General features: G+C 53.2%; 2 protein-coding genes across 2 annotated transcripts; both read right to left on the minus strand.

Moving 5' to 3' along the window:
* Window positions 1–70: 70 nt before the first annotated feature.
* On the minus strand, window positions 71–1,662 carry EXOSC6 (exosome component 6). The gene has a single exon (XM_083870399.1). The coding sequence runs from the start codon at window positions 1,646–1,648 to the stop codon at window positions 815–817; it is 834 nt and encodes a 277-aa protein (XP_083726525.1). The 5' UTR covers window positions 1,649–1,662; the 3' UTR covers window positions 71–814.
* A 125-nt stretch (window positions 1,663–1,787) lies between these two features.
* Window positions 1,788–17,742, minus strand: AARS1 (alanyl-tRNA synthetase 1). Its single transcript, XM_083870558.1, has 21 exons — window positions 17,680–17,742; window positions 16,184–16,392; window positions 15,374–15,562; window positions 14,630–14,775; window positions 13,306–13,497; window positions 12,721–12,865; window positions 11,330–11,475; window positions 10,698–10,806; window positions 10,453–10,603; window positions 9,964–10,088; window positions 9,190–9,334; window positions 8,410–8,588; window positions 7,829–7,942; window positions 6,895–7,101; window positions 6,082–6,266; window positions 5,547–5,655; window positions 4,777–4,890; window positions 4,388–4,507; window positions 3,834–3,920; window positions 2,327–2,440; window positions 1,788–2,047 (listed from the first exon to the last, which is right to left on the minus strand). Exons 2-21 carry the CDS (start codon window positions 16,325–16,327, stop codon window positions 1,862–1,864), a joined length of 2,907 nt encoding a protein of 968 aa, XP_083726684.1. The 5' UTR covers window positions 16,328–16,392; window positions 17,680–17,742; the 3' UTR covers window positions 1,788–1,861.
* Window positions 17,743–17,744: the final 2 nt, after the last annotated feature.

Here is a 17,744-nt window from a genome sequence, read left to right on the forward strand (position 1 = left end):
GTAGAAGCGCATCCTCCAACCTCTGCCCATGGCTGGCAGAGACCCCAGGAGGGCCATGCAGGCAGAGGACTCACCAGAAAAAATATTATTTATTATTATGAAAAAATGAACAAAACACAACTCTGGCACCCTGAAGCACTTCCTAGGCAAGAAGTCCAAAGGATGTGAAGTCCATGCCATGGTGTGGTTCTTGCTGGTGCTGAATAGGTGCTGCCTGCACAGATGGATATGGTGGGGAGCTTGGACTGAGGGTTTCAGCCTGATGTTGTGACCATCCCAGGGTGAGATGTGGGGTCCTGGAGTGCCAGAAATTGCTTGGAGGGAGGTCTCGGGCATGCTCTGGCTGCTGAGGCGGTATGGAAGTTGTTCTTTGTGGGCTTCAGCAGCGTGTAAGGCTGTTTGGGTCCCATGGGGCCAGTCGGGAATGGTCTCCTGCAACACGAGGGCTTCTCAGGTGCACTCCGGGGTGCTTGGGGTGGGTGTGGATTCCAGTGTCCTTGAGCACAGTTCTCGGGCCTCCAGCTGTGGGCAGCATGAGGGGGTCTCCAGCAGTGCGAAGGTTGGCTCATGCAGTCTCCAGCAGCATGAGGCATGGATCAGGCTGGGTCTGGAGGTCCACCAGCAGTTAAAATTGAACTTAAGCTTCAACTTAACAGAATTCTAAGATTCTAAACGTAACTTATTTTAATCCCCAACAGCGGTGAGAGGATCAGGCAGGCTCCAGGGGTCTCCGGGAGTGCTGAAAGCAGCTTGGGCGGGCTCTGGGACACGCCCCATGCCCAGGCCGGGGGCCGCAGGTCTCAGGGGCACTCACTCAGGCACTGGTGGCGGCAGCAGCGGTGGCAGCGGCGGCGGCATCGCGGCGCTGGGCGGCCCGCAGGAGGCTCTGCCGCAGCACCGGGTACTGCCGGTGGCAGCCGTCCAGGCCGAGCCGCAGGGCCTGCGCCCAGTCCTCGGGCGGGCCGCCCCGGCCGCCGCCCAGCACGGCCGACACCTGGTTGAGGGCAGGCAGCAGGGCCAGCGTCAGGCGGGCGGCGGCGCGGCGCTCCTCGGGCTCGGCGGGCTGCAGCATCCAGGGGGCGGCGGGCGCGGGCGGGCGGCACAGCGCGCAGCCCACCGCCAGGTCGTACATCTCCACGCCCGCGTCCGCCAGCGCCAGGGCGGCGGCGCTGACGGCGGCGGCCAGCGCCGAGCCCCCGTCCTGCAGCAGCAGCGCGCTGACGGCCAGGCGGGCCCGGGGATAGCGGCCCAGCCGCACCGCCGGCTCCAGCGCCTCCCGCAGCGCCGCCGCCGCCTCCCGCTCCGCCTCCCGCTCCGCCGCCGCGCCCGGCCGGCCCCGCGCCCCGCGCCCCGCGAAGGGCGCCCGGCGGAACTCGCAGAGCAGCCGGCCCGGGCCGGGCTCGGCCGCCTCCCGCGGGCCCCAGGCGGCGCACAGCACCTTGGTGCCGCTGCCCAGCTCCACGTAGGCCGAGCCCTGCGCCTGGCTCAGCAGCCCGGCCCGCGCGAACAGCGGCCGCAGGGCACAGGGGTCCCGCGGAGCCGCCCCCGCGCCCTCCTCGCCCTCCTCATCCTCGGCCGCGGTCCCTGCCCACAGCGCCGGCGGCTGCGACTCCTCCGGGCCGCACAGGCGGCGGTGATCCAGCGGCATGCTCGGCTCGGCGGAACACCGCGAGCGGAGGGGACGGGGCGGGCCCGGGCAGGGGGCGGGCACAAGCTGTGACTGGCAGCGCGATCCCACCCCATCCCATCCCGCCCCGCCTCCAGAGCCGGGGCGCAGAGCGCGGGGAAGGGAGCATTTATTGACAGGAAAGCCGCGCAGGGGACAGAAAGGGACACAAAGGGGCCGGGGTTCCTCCCTCAGTCAGTTCTTCAGCTCCCCCAGGCGGAGCCTGGCAAAGTCCGTGGCCAGTTTCAGGGCTTCCTGCAGGCAGCCCACGTTCTTGCCTGTTGCCTGTGCAGAGATGTCCTTTCCACCGCCTTTGCCGTCCATCAAACCAGACACTTCCTGCACCCACTGGCTGGCCTTCAGGCCCTTATTTGCAGTCTCCTGGGCAGGAAAAGAAACACAGTGGTCAGCACTGAACAGCAATCACCCCACTCTGTGCCTACCATCCCATTAAGTCCTGACTCCTCCTCTTCCCTGTCTGCAGAGCATAACTCCTCTTCCCTCACTTCTGCAGCCTGACAATAAGCCCAAGCACAAAGGCTGTGGCTCTTGTTAAACCCCAATCAGTCCTGGCTGTGTAATGTTAGATAGTTCCTGCCTGGAGGCTCCAGGTCCTCCATGGGGGCTCAGGGAGAGGCAGCCACACTCTCTTGGCATTACCTGGGGTACTTGACACAGGCAGGTGATCCTGCCAGCTTCATTATCCACAGCAAAGAGCATAGCAGCAGTCTGGGGGGAATTAGTCTTGAACAGCTTCAGAGATTCATTCAGGGCCTGGAAGAGAACAAAACCATTGCATGACTGCCTCCCTGCACTTGCACCCAGCCCAACTCCAGCCCCAACAGCACCCACAGAGACCTCAGGGATCAGGAATTGCATTAAACCAGTCAGCAGCACTCTGCAACACTCCTCTTCCCAAACATGAGCCATCTTCACATTCCTGGCAGTGTAGAAGCCTTGGTGGGGGACATAAACCCTGCCCGTGTACCCCAAGGCAGGAAGGAGAAGATGCTTTTATTTCCCCACCTTGTGGTATACAGGAATTGGCAAAATCAGCCTCAGAATAAACCTTTGCTTGAGTGTACAGGCTTGGGGGGAAAAAGCTCCTCCCAGAAAAAGGGAACAGCTGTTCCAAAGGGAGCTAGGAGGACTCAAATGCAGCATGAAGAGCCTGCAAGGGTTATCAGACACAGCAGGCAGGGAAAACCAGGGAGACTGCCACGTAGTCCATTATTCCCAAGGAAACCATCATCCCTCACTTGCATAGACAGCGTGATGCAGCACAGAGCCTCAGCAGTGGGTCCTCTTGTGAGCAAAGCAGTGCTGCTCTGGGTGGACTGGGAACATGCAGCTCCCCAGGCTGCCAGCACTACCATCCCATGGGATGCACCCTTCTACCAGGGAAAATGCTGCAACAGCACCCACTGGGAACAGAAGCGTGGGTATCATGGTGATGATGGTGGCCAGAGAATGAGCAGGATCAGCTCCAAGACTCTTGGAGAGGAAATTTTAACAGGGTGTTAAGCCCACAGCAGTCTAAGACCAGGCACAACCAGCCCCCACTGCCTGGCACTTACTGGGCTCAGCACTGTGACACAATGCACACAAGAGAGCATTCATTCCAACAGAAATCATTCAGAAAAAAACTTGTGTGTGGAGGAGGGAAGGAGCAGATTCAGCCCTGGCCAGGACAGAACCTGAACCCAGCTGAGCAGATGGTGCTGGGGACAGCTCTCAGCCTGGCCCTGTCCACACACTCAGCTCAGGACACCACTCCCAGAGCTGATCTGCAAGGGCCACAACCATCACAATTTTCATGGCTCAGGAGAGCTGCTGTTCTCAGTCCCTTAAGTACATTTCAGTGTTGTGACTGCTGCAGGATGAGTCTTACCTGGGATACAATGGGATTTCTGCTGGGCTCCCTATCTACCACTATGTCTGGAAGCTCAGCAAGTGGTCAAAACCCATCACCCCTGCAAGCCCATGTGCTAGTCCAGGAGGTGGGACACAAGAGAATACCCCAGTGGTCCCTCCCCCTTCTCAGGGATGGCAGGTGGCAAGAGGGAAGCTCTGTAGCACTGAACCACCTCCCTGAGTGATGGGAGACCACCCAGCTGCTCCTCAGGTAGAAGGAAGGTTGCTGAGGACAGATCAGACTTTCCCATACCTTTGCTGAGGCTCCATTTTCCATTTCCATGATGACCCATGGCTGGTTAGGGTGACTCTCAATAACCTGCTTGGTCTTCTCCAGTACCTGAGGACAACAGTGGTCAGCTACTAGACCATCCAAACTGTGTATGAACACAAGAACCACATGGATAGAGCAGGGACAGAGGTCCCCAAGCTGCCCAAACACACCCACAGCCCAGCCTGGAGCAGCCTCACACTGTGAAGCCAGGAGGAATATATTCTGGCAGGCAGGTATGTGGCCTGCAAGACAGCATGTCGTGCATGATTCCTCCTCCAGAAAACTCCAGTGGGATCCAAGAGGAAGCCTGCACCCAGGGACACTGTTAGGGCAGGAACAGGCTGCCAGGCTTCAACCCAGGGAATAGGCATGGAGTTAATTCTGCTTCAGGAGGCAGCAGGAGAAGCTGGAAGGCTGAACAGTGTGAGGGGCACTCACACATCAATTCTCTTCCATCCAGGACACTAACAGAGCTCCCAAAGGAGCACCCCACAGCCCTCCCACACTGTCCTTTATTCCAGCACACAGCTCACTCTTTTCTGGATGTCAGCTTTGCTTGCTCGGTCCAGGTCATCCATGACTTTCTTCAGTGCTTTAACAGCCTCTCTCAATTCATCTTTCTGCCACTGTGGGATAACAGCAGTGGCCAGTGTCTGTAAAAGGGGACCAGGTAGAGAAGGTTAAAGGTGCCAGCAATCATAGCAGGAGATGCAGCACCTCATGAACTCTGCCTCAACTAGCAGAGCCCAGTAAACTGCACTCCTCTCCCAGTGCCAATGACCCGAGGCAACAGGTGCTGGCTGCAGCACCTTTGGGATGCAGGGCTATTGGACAGGAGCAGGAAGGTGAGTTCAAGCCTCATTAATACCACCCATTCACTTTGAAGTGAAGGTCCCATTCACTCTGGGGGTCCCATCCTCACCTCACTGAGATCTGTGATCTCCTTCTGCACATCCTTGTTGGGAGCTGTCTGGACTTTCACCTTGGCCTCCAGGGCTGACAGTAGTTTCCTGAGGCTGTCGACTTTCCTGAGGGCCTAGATGAATACAATCTGAGTTAAATCAAGCTGGAAGATCGAGTAGGCTGGGCTTTTGGTCACCCCAGAGTGCAAAGAGGCAAGGAAGGCTGGAATGCCCCAGGATGGAACTTAGTAACTCTTGGGAAGCCACAGGACCAAAGCAGGCAGCACCTGACCAGAACCAGGGTGTGATGCTGGCACATGGGCACCAAGTCTATTTTCTTTGCCAGGATTACCAGGATTCCCCCAAAAGAGAAATCTTCTCCCCCATGAAACCCCTTTCTCCCACTTTAGGGAACACCAGCTCACATCTATAGCCAGTGCCTCCTGCAGCAGAGGACTGGATTCTCAGACTTCACCACTCTCCAGCCAGCCTGGCCAGTTGCTGAAAGCTCTACATCAGCAGCCACTCAGAAAAGCAACCTGAGCTAACCCTGGAGCCATCCCACACACCCAACGAGGTTTCTCTGCCACAACACCTACACCTTAGACTTCCCCCTCTCTTCCTGCTCCGACTCTTGACTGTGCAGTCAGGGTCTTCAGCACAGTCTGCTAACAGCAGCACCCTTTTCCATGAGTCCCTCCGAGGATATTGTGCAAATTTGAACAACAGGAACTTTGGCACAGGGTTAATAGGTGGAATTTCACAGAGAATCTCTCCTGCCTACCCTTACCTTACGAGCTTCAGCCCCGGTGACTGCAACTATCCTCCGAATGCCTTTAGCAATTGCTTCTTCTGAAACAATCACAAAGGGGCCAGCATGGCTGGAGTTCTGTAAGTGCCTTTAGAAAGAACCCAGACAGATCCACAAGAGAGAGTTAGAAGTCCACCTCTCATCTCAGCAAGAATCAGCACAAAAATAAGACAACTATCCTGCCAAGGAAATGCAGCAGTGTGGGAACAGGCAGCAAAAACAATCTGTGCTAAAAGCAAATGAGTGAGGAAAGGGTGGTAAGACCTGTGCTCCCAGCACTGCCAGAGACTCTGTGTAAGGTCAGGGGCAATATAGGCAGTTTCCTGCCTGCAAAAGGTAATTTTAAAGACTGATTGACTCAGGACTGGGAATGCAAAGGCACATCATCACCACCACCTCCATCTCTGCCTTGGTGTTGCCCAGTGTACGCTCATGGCACTTCCAGGAGCTGAAGCTCCACAGGAACTCCTTTTCAGCCACTCTGCCACCTTCCCCAGCCTCTCCAGGTACTCACGTCCCACCGCAGAACTCAATAGAGGTGATGGAGCCCCCAGGGCCAGAGGGGTCAGCCAGCAGTTCCTCCACAGGGATGCCAATGGAGACCACACGGACAGGATCAGGGTAGGTCTCATCGAAAACTGCCCGGAGTCCTTGGATAGCTTTGGCTGCTGCCAGAGGGCAGTCCTTGGCATACACAGTCTGCAGAGGACAGCAAAGGAATGCAGGTAAGAGCCAGTCCTGTCAGCTCTGACTGAGGGCTCACACTCCCAGGAAATGTCTTCCTCTGAAAGATCCTACAAGGGAAGTCTTGTGCCTCACCTAAGATGGGGTTTGTTGAGCTACAAGAACCACGAAGTTATTGGCAGATGTCTCATCTTCAAAACTCCCAATACCACCTGCTCAGACTCTCTGTGTGCTACTGCACATGCAAATGGTTCCAAGCAGATTGCAGGGTCCCCCAGGGTTTGCTCTGACACCTGACACCAGACAGAGCAACTCTCCTGCCACTGGGGACACATCACTGGGTTCTCTGGGTGTACACTGTAAATCCAGCCAGGCCTGCAAAACTGCTCTGCCTAACTTACAGCAAACTTGGCTCTCGTCCTGATGTGACACTACTGCAGGCATGGGAACACTCCAACCCTAGAGAGGGCTTGAACAGAACAATCCAAAGGGGGTTTTCCTACTCAAAACCCTCTAAGGTGATGGCAATCTGTGCACAGTACTGCACCAGCAGCTCAGAATCCCCCTGTGCATGCAAAACTCCCAGCATCCCACATCACCCAAAACAGAGACTCAAGGTATACAACGTGCCAGCCATACCCACCTTCGACTCCTCAATCATCTGGTTGGCAATCCCTTCAACTTTCTTGATTTCCTGAGTGGACAGGGCTCCCTTGGCCGTGAAGTCGAAGCGCAGCCGGTCCGGAGCCACCAGGGAGCCCCTCTGGTCAGCCTCCCCCAGCACCGAGCGCAGCGCGAAGTTGAGGATGTGGGTGGCTGTGTGGTTGCTCATGACAGGCCTCCGCCTGGCCTGAGGGAGGAAAACACTCTCAGATGGGCCACAACCACCTCCAGCAGCTGGAGAGGAGGTTAATGCCCTGCTCCAACAGAATTCTAACTAGCTCAGGACACCAGAAACAACTGATCACACTTGCTGCCTTGGAGCTTTAGCTATAGGAACAGATGTAGCCCACCAAATCTGTGCATGGCTTTTTTTCTGGCAGTTCCCTTGCTGGGCCTGTGTGGAGAGAGGCCAAGGAGAGACCAGGACACAGATAACCAATCTCTGTTCCTCAGCAGGGAAAAGCACTCCAAGATGCCTTCTCTCTCCCTCTAAAGGTGCTGGCTCTATAGGGAAGGGAAATGCATCAGGCTGACTGTGCTCAACCCAGCACCTACTCAGCCAGCTGAGCCCACAGGACCAATGTTTGGAGCCCAGGCTCTGTGCTGTTGTCCCCACACAGCGGGGCACCACACATGTCCTCCCTGCAAGTCATGACCCAAAATGTGTTTCTGCCTGTAATCAGCAAACCCAGCAAGAGTGGCTCTGAGCTAGCTGGGCATTATCTGCCTTGTGGTAGGAGAAAGCCAGGTATGAAGCAGGAGAGACTTGGAGTCAGCCAGACACTGCTTGATCATCTGTTGTAGGGAGAGCAGGACCCAAATATCAGGCCCCCAGAGTGGCACCAATGAAAAGAAACAAGACAAAATCCAGAGAAAAGAGACAAGCCCATGTGTTACACCATGTTTTAACTCACCTCATCAATAGTCAGGTGGACCTGATCTCCTACTTTCAAGCTCCCATACAGAGTTCCTATGTGGAGCACGTAGCCTCCTCGGACCTGAACGTTCTTCACAGTGAATTCTGTTTTCTGTACAAAGAGGGAAATGCCTCATGTGAGCAGGGTGAGAGGCCAAGGGGAGACATCATCCAGCTAGAGGTCTGTGCTGCAACTGGAAAGATCCCAGCTGAGAGCCAGAGTGGTGTGTGTGCTGGAGAAAGCTGAGTGTCCTCAGGCACAGCACACAGCAAAGCAGAGAAGTGAATTAAGGTGGGGCACAGTTAAAGGGCACAGAAAGAGCTCCCCACCTCAGCACCACCACCACAGGCACCCACATTCTGGTAACAGCAGCACAGAACTGAGCTCAAGGAGCAAGGGGAACAAAACTCCATCCCATCCATGCCATGCTGCACCCCCAGACAGGAGCCCTGTGCAATGCGTGACACCTGGTGTCACGATTTCGATGGGAAATTGCTGGAGCTTGCTTGGCCCCTTCTCCCCTCTGCTCAGGCCCCGAGTCAGACTGTGTCTAGCAAAAGGCTCTCAGGCCAACTCACATCCTCCCTGCTGTCGTCATCCTTGACCATGTAGCCCTGGTCATAGATCTGCCCACCCTGCTCGGCGTAGAAGCAGGTCCGGTCCAGCACTATCCCACATTCCTGGCCAGTGGATACCTCCTCCACAAACTTCTTCTCCCTGCGGATGGCTTTCACTGTGGCCACAAGGCTCCCGAAATCTGCCACCGGGATGACAGGCAGTGTCAGTAAAACAGGAAAACCTTGTAGATACCACGTGGGAGCAGAATGTCATAGCAACCTCTCCCAGTTATTGCAGGAGCTCATTTGCAGGGGATAAGGAGAGAGGAGTAAGGCAACAGTTAGTTAGAAATTTCATTTAGTGCCCTCCAAGTCAGGGACTGTCACTGTCTTCCACACCTATGCAGCAAAAGTCAGCAGCACACATGGCTACCGCCCCCTGAATCTCCATCGAATCAAAAAACTAGCAGGAAGAGCCAGAGCAAGCAAGCCAAGGACCCTCCAGCAGGCCAAGCAGAAACTGCAGTCTCCTGCAGCACTGGCAAAGGAGCAACTGAGAAACACCAACACAGGAGTGTGGAGACATAAAGCTGCAGGAACAGGAACTCCCTTAATTTGGCAACAGCAGTACAGTAGCCCCTAAACAGTCTGTCCTCTTTCTCTGCTCAATTAGTAACAAGCAGACTATTCATCTGCACAGCCTTCCACTTCCAACTCCATATCCCAGGAAAGGGGAGCCCAGAGCTACATGCCAGGGAAGCTTTAGGAGCAGAACATGACTGTAAGAAGGTTGTTTCATACCATAGGTACCGCTCGGATCTGAAGCGTAGTTGTATTTTGGTGAGTCATCTGTCACCTCCAGCCCTTGGGCTCTTAGCTCTTCAATGGCATAGATGTCCAGCATGAGGAGATCCTCCCCTCCAGCACCCTTGCCCTGCGATTTGAGCTGCCAATGAAGAAGGTTGGAGAAATGATCAGCCAAATATCAAGGTTTAAGAAACACCAATGCATGCCAGCCTAGCTGCACATCTCACTTACATCCCTCAGCATCCTCTGATTTAGAGCTCTGCCCTGGGAAGCTGTGTGCCAGCACCTGGAGCGTGCCAATTTTTCTGGCTTCAGAGCAGCCAATTGCAGCATGCAGACCAAGTGGGCCTGAGTCCAGTAAGGACAAGGCAAGTACCCAGCTGGTCAATGCCACTCCCTGCTGCTGCAGCAAACATACTGAGAAATGCACCCAAGGTGCAGGCCTGCCTGGATACTGATCCTTGGACAGGGGATAACTTCCCTAACCAGAACAGGACAGCAGAGGTGCTCCCAGCACCCTGCTCTCTCTGTCTGAAGGCTGAGCTCAAGGTTCCAGGCTCTGCTAGTGAGCAAAACCAACCCCAGCTGTACAGAAAAGACATGCCCCACAGCAACTGCAGTTGTCCTGGTTTTTCCCATGGGACAAACCATGGGGCATATGAGGTGTGAGCAGACTCAATGAGAAAGGAGCAACTCATGACCACCAACTGCAAGGAAGGGAATTCTACTGCCCCCTCATAAACTAGCTGCCCCGGAGCTGTTACCCACCTGAGCATTTTTCCGCTCCTCTTCAAAGCCCTCCATGTCTACAACAAGGCCTTTCTCCTCTGCAATCAGCCCAGTGAGATCTGCAGGGAATCCGTAGGTGTCATACAGCAGCCAGGCAGTGTCACCTGCAGATAAAGGGGAAAGCAGTCACCTCTCATGTTCCATGAGACACTGCTCCTTCCCTGCTCCCCCACCAGCTCTGAGCTATGGCAGGACAGTGAACAGGCTCGGAGAACGTGAACATCCAAAAGGCTCCTCCCTGACAGCACAGAGATGTGTGTCAGGGCAGCTCAAAAACCTGAGCAAGTGAACACAGGCTAGAAGAGAGATGGGTGGTTCAGCTCTAAGAGATGTCTTCTGATTCCAATTTTGTCCTCCCATCACTTCTAATTTTCCCACCCTTTCCCTTCCCCTAACTTCCCTAAGCCCTTATATGATCCAGGATAATAAATGTCCTTTGCTGCATCCAGACAGAAGTCACAACCTTACCAGGAATGACTTTACTGTCCCCAAGGCTCTGGATCTTCCTGTCCAGAATGCGACGGCCTCTGCTCAGTGTTTTCAGGAACTGATCCTCTTCTTCATTGATGATGTCCTTTACCATATCTGGGTCCTTCTTCAGCTCAGGAAAGGCATCTCCCTACAGACCCAAGAGGAGGAGCCCTTTAACATGGAGATCTGCACACCTCAGCAGAGGAAGTCTTCAGCAGATACAGTGGAACAGGAGAACTTACCAGTGACTGCACCACTACATCAACCAGAGTAGCAAAGAAACCCTTGGGGGCATTGAGCTTCTCATGGGAATAGCGCACAGCCCGTCGGAGAATCCGCCTCAGCACATACCTAGGGAATAGCAGAGCCCCCCACGCAAATGTTACACATCTGAGTTGTTCTCAGGGGCTTCACTAGCACCCACTACCAGCATCCCATCCCAGGACCAAGAGCACAGGGATTTCTCCTCAAGCAGCTGCTCATGGCAGCAGCAAGGCACAGGTGAGGTGCTAGGCCCTAGTTCCATGATGCACTGTGTGCTTATGGAGTCCACTGGCACCTGCAGCACAGCCCCCCAGCCCAAAATTCCTTGCTTTTTCAACAGCAACACTGCACTATGCAACACTGTGCCTGTCTGCCCACAGTTATCTTATCTGGGGGCTGGCACAGCAGCAATGGTGATCACAAGAACCTTCAGACTTGTGCATCATGGCCTTCTGGGTGAACCTTACTACAGCAATTCAAGCATCAAATATCCTGAGCAAACACTCTGCTACCCATTGCTTTAATGATGAATCCAAAGAGATCCCAGAGTCTTGAGAGAAAGCATGTGGAACAGAATGGGAGTGGTGACAATGCAGCAGCTCGTTCTTACCCTCTGCCAGTGTTGTCAGGCCTGCCCCCGTCCGAGAGGGCCAGGGTGATGGTCCGTGCATGGTCAGCCAGCACACGGTAGGCCATGTCGATTCCATCGGCATCCTCGGCCCCGACCTGCCCCAGGTATGGCCTGGCACCTGTGCCCTTTGCAGAGGAGAAGGCAGTAGGCAGAGGGTACAATTACTGACAGTGGCACCATGGCACAATTACAGGGAAGGGCCTCAGAAGCCAAGCCCACCCCAGCACCCACAGCCACAGCTGAGAATATTCCTCTTGGAAAGAGGCGACTCAGTGAACCAAGGGGAGGCATGGAGCTGTGGGCTCTGCATGGTGCCACGGCCCACATTTCAATGCCCAAGAGCTCTCCAGACTAGAGGGAAGAAAACCCAATTTATCCCATCATTAAGAGCCCAAGAGAGAGGAAGAGGGGAAGAGTACAGGGAAATCATCTGTTTTGCACATTTGCTCAAGGACTCCAACCTGGCATAACCTGCCCAGCCAAAAAACCTTTCAAATTCTGTCCCACAGGAGATGGTCCCAGCTTTCCTCTTTTAGGATGGTTTTATTCATATCCTAGGGAAAGATATACTGCTGTAACCATGCACTGCTTGCACATGGTGCTAACGTCCTGCCATGGGCACAATCCCTTCAGCCAGGCTCCCAGCACATGGCAGGAAGGCAGACAATGACACAGGGGCTGTGTCTAGCCAGTGGACTTAACACTGAAAAAAGGCAGCTCTCCAGTTCCAACTCTGGAGCTTGGCACCTCATTCCTTAGAGGGGGCAGGAGCCTGGGCTCTTCTCCCTGCATTTTATCCAGCATGATCTACAGCCAGGGAGCTCTGCCTCCTCCACGAAGGTAAAAAAACCCTTGGACCTGCACACAGAACTCCCAGCATGGGTAACATGGTCCCCACCCAGGACAGTGCAGCAACAGCACACAGGTTCTGCAAGTGACTGTCGTGGTTTATGGCAAAGGACTCCTGGCTAAGGGAATTTTCTACACATCAGCATTTTCCAGGTTTGAGACTGAAGGACAAATTGATTCTGGGTTAGCAGTACCACGTGCCCTCTAGCATGTGGCAAAAAGGTGGCACTTGGCCATGTTGGACTGCAGAGCATCTCCCACTGGGAGAGGATCAAGGAGTGTCCATCAGGACAGTTCACAGAAACTGGGAAAAGTGTACCACTCACTGTCCTGTTTTCCCCTGGAAATACGTCCCAGGGCAGCAATTACTGTGTCAGCCTGGGTTCCTAACCTCAGCCAAGTACAAATGTGTGGGGCTCACAGCAGCTGGGAAAGCAGAGACCACCCTGTCCAACCAGACCCACATATCTCCCCAAGATATTCAGGGAATGGACGCAGCTAGGTCAGACTTCAGTTCATACCTTTTGGATGGCTTCAAAGTAAGGAAGGAAAAGATCAGTGTCATAGTTGGACATCTTGTTCTGCAGCACAGAGACCAGCCTCTCCAGGCCCATCCCAGTATCAATACTCTTCTTAGGAAGGGGTTTCAGTGTCCCATCAGCTTCCCTGCCCAAGAAAGGTGAAATGTTAAGGATGGAAGCTCTTCAGGGGGAACCCCATTTCTCTCTTCATCTCCGTAAGATTTAGTTCCATCAGATTTGTGACAAAAGACCACACACAAGCCACACAAAGGACAACTTTGATAAAACATAGTTAACAAGACCCTCAGCAACAACTTAGACCCAGAGCAGACAACAACTTACTCCCTAATGAACTCCAGGGAGATAAACAGAGAAAATATTCTCAGTTTGTCCCAAAGGCAGGGCCAACCCCTTCTGTACCAGTAAGAGGTAAGGGGGCAGAGCATCACAAAGTGCTCAGCTGCTGGATAACTGGGAATGGCGAGCATGCCACGGGCAGCTGAAAGAACACACAGCCCAAGCAGCCTCCCAAACTGAGCTAGAGTAACCTGGCTCACCTGGAAACTGGAAGCAGGTCTGGCTCACCTATTGAACTGTATGAACACAAGGTTCCAGATCTCCAGGACGTTGGGGTCATCCTGATTGACCAGGTGTGAAGCATCTCTGCCCCCGATCCGGTCATAGTGGATCTCACTGCAAGGGCCACAGGGGCCAGTGTCTCCCATTTCCCAGAAATTATCCTTCATACTGCCAGGCAGAATCCTGCCCTCAGCCAGCCTGTAAGAAGAAATTTATTGAACAACAGAGACTAACTAAAAGAATTCCTCGAACTAAAGGCTATGCCAGAGAAACCACAACTCACTAATTCTCTAGATGTGCTGATGAATTCTTAGTGTCCTGAGACAGGTCAATCCAAGAGTCTAACACTCAGGATCCCTGCTGAGGGGATCAAGTGAATACTGGCACCTGGCAGTGGTCCCAGATGGAGACAGAGAATTACATAACACCTCAGTAAAGCCATCAGCAAGAAGACATTGATGGGATGAAGAGCCTCTCCTATGAGAAAAGGCTGAGAGAATTTGGATTGTTCAGCATGAAGAATAGAAGGCTCTGGGATTACCTTGTTGTGGCCTTTCAGTACCTGAAGAGGAATACAAGAAATCTGGAGAGGAACTGTTTAGAAGGGCATGGAGTGATAGAAAAAGGGCTTTAAACTAACAGAGGGCAGATGCATAATATAAATTATGAATAAATTCTTCCTGTAAGTATGGTGAGGCAGTGGAACAGGCTGCCCAGAGAAGCTGTGTCTGCCCCATCCCCAGAAGGATTCAAGGCCAGGTTGGACAGGGCTTGGAACAAGATGAGCTGTAAGGTCCCTTCCAACACAAACCATTCTACAGTTCTATGATTCCATGATCTTCTCAAATGCTGTCAGTGGCAGCACACTGGGCAGGACATCCCATTCACCTGACCAAGCAGGACTCTAAAGCTTACACAAGAGATTTTGAAACCAGAGCTCTCAGTATCTTCTATCTAATATGAGTACTTTCCTCTGGTTTGGGAGCTCCATCACCCCTGCAAATGGTATTTGTGACACTTCAGTTTTGTTGAAGTCTCCTGTTACATGTGTTCTGCCACATAACACAGGCCATCATTGAGTTACAGAAACACTTAAGTTGGAAAAGACGTTTCAGATCATCAAGTCCAACCATTACTCCAGTACTGCCAAACTCACCACTAAACCATGCCCCAAAGTGCCACAGCTACACAGCTTTGAAATCCCTCCAGGAATGGTGACTCCACCATTGCTCTAAGCAGTCTGTTCTGTGAAGAATTTTCCCTAATATCCAAACCAAATAAATAACTATTGCTTGTCAAAACATGCACTTTCCTCAGTGAAAGGTCTTACCCCAAATCCAACCAGATCTGCTTGCACTCCAGATCTGGTTGCAGTCCTGCAGCCTCATTTCCACCAAAGTAAGTGACGTAGAGTCTTTCAGCAGGGATGCCAAACTCCTTGGTGAGAAGTTCCAGTGCCAGTTTACAAGCAAGTTCCTGCAGAAGGAAACATGAGGTCAGCAAGCAAATGCAAGGACACCTTTTGTTCAAAATCCAAAGTACTGGCTACTGTAGGTATCAGCAGCTGAATACTTTCTGACTTTTGACATAAGAAAGAAAAAAACCTACATGCTGTGAAAAGGGTGCAAAAAACATGTCATATGACTGTCTTGATGCAGCCAAGTTAACTCCTAGCATGTTCACTGCCTCCAAAAAGCTTTTTAATTCTAACTTTGAATACTACACTAGCAAGAAGCTGGGGAAAGGAAATCATTATTGTATCATCAGTCCTGTTTGAAGGTCAGTCATAACTGCATAGTACATGTTAGCCCCCACATCTCCGGGACAGCCACTAAAATCTCTACCTGAAGGCTCCAAACTAGCAGAGTTAATTTAATCAGCTTTGTAAACCTTAAGTAATTAATCTCAAATCATTCTGCAGGGCTGGGGCAGCTTCCAAGCTCATTTATTTCAAAGGAGCCACATGCACCACTGTGCCAATATATTCCCTTTCCTCTTGGCAACTGCTCTGCTGAGTTTACAGAGACGGATAAATCTGTGCAAGAGATTCAGAGCTGCACCCAGTCTGTTTTACCTTGAAATAATCCCCAAAGGACCAGGACCCCAACATCTCAAAGAAGGTGTGGTGATACACATCTTTCCCCACGTCATCCAGGTCGTTGTGCTTGCCCCCTGCTCGGATGCACTTCTGAGTGTTGGTGGCTCTGCTCAGTTTAGCGAGCGGGTGTGAGGGGTCGATGGTATTGAGGAAGATGGGTTTGAACTGTGAGGAGAGAAAAAAGGGCAAGTGAACTGCTAGAAAAGCTGAGAAACAGAGAAAAGCACTCAGAACCTGTTTTCAAACGTTGCAAGCAACAGCAAAGCAGTAAGTGCCATTTATGTCACGATATCAGTAGCCTGAACATACCCAAAGCACCTTTCAGAAACAAATCTGCTGCTCCTGTCCATGAGGAGGCTGTCTAGAACTCAGCACTCACTCACACACAGGTGTTCCTACAGCCCACCAAACCCTAGGCCTTCCAAAGGGACTGAAAGTTGTCAGATTCCCAGCTGACGAAAAATAAAAAACTGGGTGCTGATCAGGAGCAGAGCCCTTGCACTCTCAACTGCTCTTCAAAGACACCATTAGTTATTTGTGCCAGGGCTGGTCTGCTACCAAGGGTCAAGGAAACAAGACTGGCAGAGCTCTCACCATAGGAACCTCTTCCAGTGCTCTTGCCAATTTTGAGAGAGCACAGAGGACTCCAGAGGATACACCAACCATCTCTCTGTGACCAGAAGGAAGGTGGAGAAAGCAATAATTTTCCCAACAGCTCTGCAAACAGCTTCACAGGTTCCAACAAGATATGTTCATAGGATGGCAGTGCCAGAGTGGGAAACCTACCTGATTCATACCAGCATTGGCAAAGAGCAGTGTGGGGTCATCCAGGGGAATTGTAGAGGATGAGTGCACATAGGTGTGCTTGTTTTCCTTGAAGAAGTCAATGAACCGTTGCCGGATCTGGCTGGCAGTGAGTGGAGTCTCCATCTGGAAGCTCCAAGTTGCCACTGTCCAAAGCAAGTGGCAGGAAAGTGGCAAAACCTCAGTGCAGTCTGAAAAAAACAACAACAAACAACGCTCTGATGTGTTGTCAGCTCAAGGTGAACACCAGCATCATTGTCTCCAACTCCTGAAAGGGTCAACCTGAAATTTCCTCTCCCCCAAACTTCCTGATTTCTGGGGCTCTACCTCAAGTTACCTGTTCTTTGAAAATACATAGTTATAAAGTATCAAGTTCACATGGATACTAAACCTAGTAAGTTGCATTTGCCTTGCTGGGGACAGAGGGACTGCCAAGTCACCAAGCATTCAAGGTGATTAAATGCAGCGTGAAAAGACATCATTACAGCCTTCTAGTATTTAAGGGGGCTTATAAAAATGACAGACAGCAACTTTTTACATGAGGATAATGATATGACAAGGGGGAATAGTTTTAAACTGGAAAAGGAGAGATTTAGCTTAGGTATTAGGAAGAAATTCTTCCCCGCATAGGTGGTGAAGACCCAGCACAGGTTGCCAAGAGAAAATGTGACTTCCCCATCCTTGGAAGTGTTCAAGGCCAGGTTGGATGGGGCTTGGAGCAGCACTGTGCAGTGGAAGGTGTCCCTGCCTATGCAGGGGTGTTAGAACCAGGTGGTCTTTAAGGGACCTTCCAATCCAAACCATTCTGTGATTCAATGACTAAATCATAGAACGGGCAAGTCTGAAAATGACCTCCGAATATAACCTTGTCCATCCTCACTGTTCAAAGCAGAGACAGTGCTAGTGATGCCTGGAAACCTTCCTTGAGGGGACCTACATCCCCACACGCACACCAGAGGCAAGTGACAGCCTGGAGGACAGCACCGCCCGTGTCCTACGGGTATACAGGGCTGTCCCTGACAGCTCAGCGCAATGCGCATCCATGGAGGGAGGCGAGATCCCAGCAGCCCGCGGCGGCGCGGAGAGACGGGAATTCCCCCTAGGAGCAGGCCTGGGAGTATTCACAGCATAGAATCAATTAGGTTGGAAAAGGCCTCTGAAACCATCGAGTCCAACCTCGATGCTGCAGGAGGGAAGGACCCGAGGTGGGGAGAAGCAGGCACAGCAGAGGCCGCAGGGCCTATCAGAGCCTCTGCCCAGTCACACCCGCTCTGCAGTGCCCGAGGAGGGCTGAGGGCACAGCGGTGTCCGGCAGCGCCGCCCGGCATCACCCGCGGGCCCGCATGGGGCGCGACCGGCGCACCGCCACCCTCCCGCCCTGCCTTCTCCGTGCCCCTCTCCCCTGTGCCCGCGGGTCCCGGCCGGACCACGGAAGCCAAACCCAGCGGCCAGAGCTCCCCAGGCCCCTCGGGCCGTACCTGCGCGCCCACCGCCGCCCCTCGCTCCGCTCCTCCGGCCGCGCCGCAGCGCCCGCTCCGCTCCA

Source organism: Zosterops lateralis (genome assembly GCF_965231275.1).
Source record: "Zosterops lateralis genome assembly, chromosome: 12".
Lineage (NCBI taxonomy): Eukaryota > Metazoa > Chordata > Aves > Passeriformes > Zosteropidae > Zosterops > Zosterops lateralis.